Source organism: Microplitis mediator, chromosome 1 (assembly GCF_029852145.1).
Source record: "Microplitis mediator isolate UGA2020A chromosome 1, iyMicMedi2.1, whole genome shotgun sequence".
NCBI lineage: Eukaryota > Metazoa > Arthropoda > Insecta > Hymenoptera > Braconidae > Microplitis > Microplitis mediator.
The window spans coordinates 26,243,155-26,250,534 of record NC_079969.1 but is presented as its reverse complement, the minus strand read 5'-3'; the positions used below and the strand labels follow the sequence as shown (position 1 = coordinate 26,250,534).

Here is a 7,380-nt window from a genome sequence, read left to right as displayed (position 1 = left end):
CAGTGACAAGTATGTCGCGAATTAAAATGAGACATTAATCGATAATTCACCCAGCAAATAAAACAATTATTATTTTTACTCCATTGTTTTTTTTTCTTTCTTTCTTCTCGTTCTTTCTCTTTATTTACTCACTCCAGAACTCGCGGGAAATAAATTCGCCGCTATGTTGACTTTATACTTGTGTTTTACCACACCCCCATCTCCTTTTTACTTATTCACGGCCGCGGATTATATAATATACGCGGCACAGGGTGAGAAAAGTTAAATGGCCGAGAAAATAATAATTATGTGGTTTAAAAACTGAGCGGGAATATTTTAAATAAATAAATCAATTGAAATTATGCTGACAGTAGTTTTTTTATTTATATTCTCTCGTTATTATTTTGCGATTTATAATTTAAATATCATAATATTATGTAATTGTAACAGTTGTTATATTTAATAATAATTATAATTATAATTATAATGACAATAATAATAATAATACATTGGGTTTCTAGAGCAGGCACTATTTTACAATGATTATGTACAAAAAACATATGCTTTGTATTTATTTCCATATATATCAATATTCATATTTATTTATATATATTTATATATTTATATATTTTTTTTTTTTTTAAATTAAAAATTTCTACTTTCGATGGCAATCGATCTATAAAAAAATTTCACAAGCATTTTTATTTTTTATATTTCGAAATCTAATTTCTATTTTTTTAATATTAAATATTAAATACTTTTTTTTATAATTAGCATCAATCACACAGCGACTATGCTACTGTACAGTAAGCAATCAATAATACAAGTAGCTGACGAAACGTTTATACGTCGACTTAAGAATAGAAAGTAAAAAAAAAAAAGTATAATAATAATAATGTAATGAAACAGGCGGGTAGTGAAGTTGACCTTTTGAAGGGACCTCGGTACTTCAGCGCGGATGTAACACGTCTTACATCTTTTACGTGTACGATCTAGGACGTTGTACGTCGCCAAAAAAACCCATCGTCGGTGACTACTCGTGAAAATTTAAAACTTTGTTTTACAAAGCCATTAAAGTTACCCGTAATATTTTTTACGTCAGTTGCAGTTACATGCCAAAGTGTCTATTTGTACTTGCAACTATTTTTAGAATTTTTTTTACAAAAATAAAATAATTTACTCCTTGTGTAAATATATGTATGTAAATATATATATCCGAATATATTTATAAACTATATATGATGTAATTTTATTTTTCTCTGAGTATGTCCACCGGCCAACTTCACTCCTCTCAATTTTTTTTTTTTTTTTAAATAGAGGGCGGGGTATGACGGCCTCCCGAAGGTCATTAATTTTTGATGGCTTTTGATTACCGGGTCTAGTTTTTTTATGTCAAACAAATCCGTTATAATTTTGCTACAATTTCAGGAAAAAAAAATTTTTCCAATCGATCGACTCGAAAATTTTTTTTTTTTAATTTGTAAATTACATCAAACTCATAAATCTAGACTGGAAAAAAAAATTTTTCTTTTAATTTTCTAGGGGTCCATTATGCCCCGGATATTTCGTATCGCTTCGAAATTTGATAAATATATGAACCAAAAATATATGACTGTTACAAAATTTTTAGGGAAGTCCATCATGCCCCGATGTCCCCTATTTTAGTAAGGAATAATTTTTATCTAGATAATTAAAATACTGATTAAAATAAAAATAAATCATTAGTTTTAATAAAAAGCAGTAAATATATATATTTCTCTTGATTAAATCAAGTTTGTCGTATTTTTTGTCAGTGCAAAGTAAAAGCTGACATGTAGATTATCAGACTAGTGTATTAATAAACAAATGAGTTAATTAATTATTATTAATAATAATAACAAGAATAAATATGATAAGTTATTAGTTAGGTTGGTACAATCAGGAATGATTGTAAGCCAAAGCGGGTATCGACATATCACGAATGAAACTGTAGGGCTGGATCGGAAGAATAGTGGGCGCCGGTGGAAGCATCAAAGACGCGGGCAGCCCGGAGGGTCTGAGTCTCTCAGTCAAAGCCATCATGACCTGACAGTGCAAGTGTTGGATAGTGGCAAGCAAACTGAGGTTGGTATCGATCAGTCCGGCAGGTGAATATTGATCTCTCTCGGCGGAAATGTTATCGGGAAGGCTGCCACAAACACCGACACCGACGTTAGCACCAGCAGCATTTGCATTTCCGGCGAGCAGCTCGGCATCCTCCTCCATGGACTTCCTTTGTACTTCCTCCAAGGCGATCGCTAAGGCAGTGGCTTTGTTCTTCTCCGCGATTATTTTCTGCTGATGCTTCAGGTACGTCGTGGTAATGGGAAGACTGTAGTCGACGGGAGTGTCTTTCGACAAATCGATACCGGGACTCCAGGGCCTTGCCAGCGGCCCGGGCGGAGTGGGCGAGGGTGTTCTGCCTTCGGGAAGCATCCGCTTTCTCTTGGAAGAAGCCGAACTTCTTGAACTGGCTCGATCAGACTCTGGGGTCCTCCGTGACTCTGTCGGCGTCGTTGCCGGGGAGTTTGTTGTCGTCGTAGTTGTCGTAGTTGTGCTCAAGTTTCCGTTGTTCTCGGACGCCGATGGAAAACTCGAGGGGTCTTTCTTCAGCAAATTACTAATACTCAGCGGATTATACTTTTCCTCTTTATCTTTGTTCTCTTTACCACCACCGACTGTCTTCTCCTTCTTATTATTATTTTTATTGCCATTGTCCTTGTCCCGGTGGTGATGGTGATGGTGATGATGGTGGTGGTGATGATGATGTTGGTCCGATTCCTTGTCTTTGTTATTATTATTACTACTACTACTACTACTACTACTATTATTATTATTATTATTATTATTATTACTAGCGCTAATATCAGTAACAGCAGCAGCAGTACTAGTATTACAACTTTTTTCTCCAACAGTGACTGCTGAATTTCTGTGGGCGTGTTGGTGAGCTTGGTGGTGATGGTGGTGGTGCTTTGGATGCCTGTAGCTAAATAAACTTTTGCTCTCTGGCGGATTACTGGCTTCACGAGGACGTGGACTGCTTTGTGTTGGCGTCGCAGAGAGAGCTATTGCTGGGGTAGGACTCCTCGGGGTTCGTGTCACAGTACTCCCTGTTGTTGTCACGACGTCTGACGTTGTTGCTGCTATGGCCGCCGCCGCTGCAGCAGCCGCCACCGCTTGCGATTGATTGGCCAGATTGCTCGGGCTCGGAGATCTGGGGCGACGTTGACACTCTGTGCAGCCTAACAGGAACCTCGTCACCGCTTCACGAGGCAGGAATGCGTATGTTTCTGTTATCTGGAGCATAAACAAATAAATATATTATAAGACGTCTACATATATGATAAATAAATAAGTATATAAATAAATAATTTAGTAAAGATTGTCGCGTTTTTTTTTTACCGACCGATTGATGTTCTCTGAGGACTTTGTTTTTTTTTTATGAATAATAATATCAAGTTTGGTAAAGTTTTGGGGAATTTTATCAAAGGTATTCAGATCCATTTCTCTGATTTTACATCATTATATCAGCACCAGGGGGGAAATTTCAGAACGTCTTCGTGCAGGATGATGAAGGAGACTCCGAAAGAGCCAACAGGAGATAAATGTATGGGTATATGTGTGTGTATGTGTAGGTCTGTGTGCAAGCTGGAGAAACTTTGATGTCTTGCAGAAGAAAGTATGCGGCCGGAGGCATGTTCTCTACCTCTACCTCTACCTCTGGCTCAATCTCCGAGCGGGTCTAGCTCCAAGTCGTACTCCTACTCTACTCCTACAACTTCACATCAGCTCCTCATCCTTGTACTCTTAAGAGGAAACGTTTCTCTGAGTAGGCGGACGGGGTGGCGTAACTCAATCAGGAACTAGAGACTCTTGCAGATCCTTCAAGAGAACAAGGGTGTATCTTGTGTGTATACGTTACTACAAAAGTATATACAAAGAATCTAATTCGATTTTATTTTTTTAAGGAAATAAAAAGTGGCGATTTTAAATTACACACCTATATATATACATGTATAGATTTTGTGCAGCGATTTTAAGTCAATCCTATTTTATGAAAAAATATAAATATTTAATAAATAATTTTTTTAAAGTGATAATCGTCTGATTTTTTTTTTAATGTATAGGGGAGAGTGGGGCAAAATGAGTCCCCTAAGAAAAAAAAGGCTTATATGTAATATAAATGTAAGCCCAATTCCCCCCCCCCCCTGCCCTAAGTAAGAATTTTATCAATACTAGAATGGTACAAATATTTGGTCAGAATTTAACAAATTAAATTTTTAAAAAACGTAATAAATTATAAATTTCTTTCAAAATTCAAATTTCGAATCAAATGCAAATGGATTGTGAGTAAAAATTAATCGCACACATATATTTAATTTTAATTAGTATATATTAGAGTAATTATTTCATACATTGTAAAAAATTTTTTGGACCCGGTGTAGTGTAAATGTCTCCGTGTAAAAATTTTGGTGTGAAAATTACACTAAATATCGTGTTAAATTTAGGCAGTGTGAATTTAAAATTTTTACACCTTCAACCGTGTAAATGTGTAGTTTATTATAATTTTGCGTTAAGAAAAATAATCATAAAAACGTTTATATGTTTGAAATACTATTTAATATCTAAATAAAATTAATATAGTTATTAATTAAGTAGTACAAAAATTAACATTATTTGTTGCTCATTAATTAAAATTATAACGAGTAATACGGAATGGTGTTAAAAAAGTAGATTACACCGTGTCAAAATTACACTGATAGAAAATTTACACCGAAAGAATTTTACACTACACGGCCGTGTAAAGTTCTCCGGGTCCATTTTTACACCGAAATTTTTTACAGTGTCTAATGATTTATATTTGATATGAAAATTTTTATAACTTTATAAATAAAAATGATGATTATTTTTCAAAGAAACTTTTATTAAGAGAATGGAAGTACTACCAGACATTTAGCCCGTTTTCAATTTACTCAGCCGCGAATTAATTTCCTCTTATTTTATTTTTTTTTCATAAATTTATTAAAAATGACTAAAGTAAAGTAAGTTTTTTTTTACTGTATTGTGAACGTATAGGATAAGGGCCAGAATTCAAACGTATATGTATACAGGAATTGAAGATGTCAAAACAGTATGAGGTATCAATAGACTTGATAGTGAAAACACATTAACAATATATAGATTTGGTGTACACGTGTAAGGTCGACCTTACGCAAAACAGTATCGCCAGCGCTGTGAGCATAACATTCAAACGTATATATTTACATTCGATGAGTATATATGTGTACACAGGATGGGAGGAGGGGGCGGGGTATATCGGGATCCAGGGGGAGGGAGGCCAAGAGGGTGAGGGAGGAGCTGTGTATAAGCAGGCAATGCAACAAGTGTCCTGAGGTTTTGAATCACAAGCAGATCGCAGTATACTCTGCCGTATATATCTATATGTGTGTATATATAAGCGCGAAAGAGAGCAAGGAGGAATAGGAAGCGAAGCAACGGACAAGAACTAACGGGATGGAAAGAGATGGATGGAAAAGCGCAGGATGTATATAAATATATGGGACGGGATACCCTGGAGAGATGTTTACGCGAATGCGACGAAACATGTGAGATGACGTGCAAATATATCAAGTGGCCGCTTCAATGCCTCTGACTGTGTGTTATCAAGGGAATTCAAATTTATAAGTATTTGTAAATATATGTTTTATTGCGGGTCCGCGATATATGTGCATGGGGGCTGTTATCGCTTGAAATATTATCAATTAACGCGAGTCTACATCATCCGCATTTACGTCATCTCATTTTGATATATATTTTTTTTAGATTTCCATCCATTCATTCATATTTCGCGCTGGATAAATTTATTTGAAATAAAACTCACGGTTCTGTATGTGCGTTTTTGACCAGCGTGTTTGCCTGGACGACCTTCTAGGTCAACGTGGACTGCGTGAATTATGTCGAAAAAATTCTCGACGATTGCCACTTTTTTGTAGACCCTTCCTGGAACTGTTCCCTCGGCGCCGCTTAGAGCCTGGAACATAAATAAAATATTTATTAGTATTAACACTTTGTTACTTAGGCTTTGGAGATTTGATTTTGCTGTGGCGCGCTCTGGCGGAGGGTGGCTGGACTTCGTAAGGGTGGAAGCTTTGTGCTTGCGAAGGTACTGTCGGGGGTTGATGCTAACATGCGCGATTTCTACATTTACCATCAGCGGTACACGAGACTTTTCAACTTGAGACCGTGGGTCGGCAATGTCGGGTCCGACTTTGCAGGTCGGATTTTGGAAATTAAATTTTTGAAAATTTTCGCAGTTTCTTTACTCGAAAAATTATCATTTTTTTCAAACTGGCGTCAGAAAATTTGAATCCTCATTTACGAGGAAATTTATTTTCAATTAAATTTTACATTTTGGAGTAATTCCTCAAAGTATTCGAACTTTGATCTCAAGTGTAATGAAAATTTTGATCGCGTAAAAAAATTTTTGAAAAGTGTAATTAGACAAGAGTCAAGTGAATCGAGTAGTGCGAGTTTAAACCCACAGAGGTCGAGCCCAGAGCAAATTGCTCGGAGACTGACCATCCTTGCGCCCGTATACATATATATATATATATATATATACATATAACAACATAAAGTAGTCTATATATCCATCTCTGACTTGAAAGTTTACGACTCAAGAAGTTTATCGCGCGTGCGCGACATTATTGTATTTCCCTAAACACCTGTTGAAGTAAAGTTTAACTCGTGGGGAGCTTACGAGCCCGATTAAGGGGTTGCGGTCAGGCCGTGTAACAATCCCCATATTTGGGGTGACCGCTCGTTCCAACTCCGTCACGATAACTTTAACGTCGCCGTCATTTGAATACACCCGACTAAATAAAGCCCCCGGAGCACAACAAATAAAACTAGGTCTTAATTTACACGCGAATCTAGTTATTTTTACTTTAAAAAACCTATGAATAATCTGCTTCTGATACTATGAAAAAATTAAAAATTAAACATAAAAAAAATGGTCATCAGATAGCTGGCGATGACGGAATTTATTTATAAAAATAGCGGGCCGTATGCATGCATGTACGTGAGATTGCATTGGTCATGGACATTTCATGCACGAAACTGGCAGTTGGTTTGCTGCGGTAATGGGGTTGGGGTTTGCAGCTGGGTGGTGAGCAAATCTATCGGCTCGGTAGGCAACATTTGAGAGGAACGATAACCCGCAGCAGCATGCACGTGTAGAATATATCGCCGCCATGTTCACCAGTTATACTAGATCCGAGTGTGTGCGCTTGGCCGATATACACCGGTTATAATGGTCATGCTCGAGAGAGATAGACCAGAATGACAGCGACCCGACTACTGCTGCTCTGCTTGTTCAGAGCT

General features: G+C 36.7%; 1 protein-coding gene across 3 annotated transcripts in view; it reads right to left on the bottom strand.

Moving 5' to 3' along the window:
• Nucleotides 1–347: 347 nt before the first annotated feature.
• The window catches only part of LOC130677859 (mucin-19-like), a 53,284-nt gene continuing 46,251 nt past the window's right edge, over nucleotides 348–7,380 (bottom strand). For all 3 annotated transcript variants that reach the window (XM_057484763.1, XM_057484771.1, XM_057484755.1), the window contains 2 exons: nucleotides 5,879–6,028; nucleotides 348–3,294 (listed from right to left, as the gene is read on the bottom strand). In XM_057484763.1, coding sequence (XP_057340746.1) covers nucleotides 1,897–3,294; nucleotides 5,879–6,028 — 1,548 coding nt within the window. In that variant the 3' untranslated portion in view covers nucleotides 348–1,896. The remainder of the gene's footprint in view (nucleotides 3,295–5,878; nucleotides 6,029–7,380) is intronic.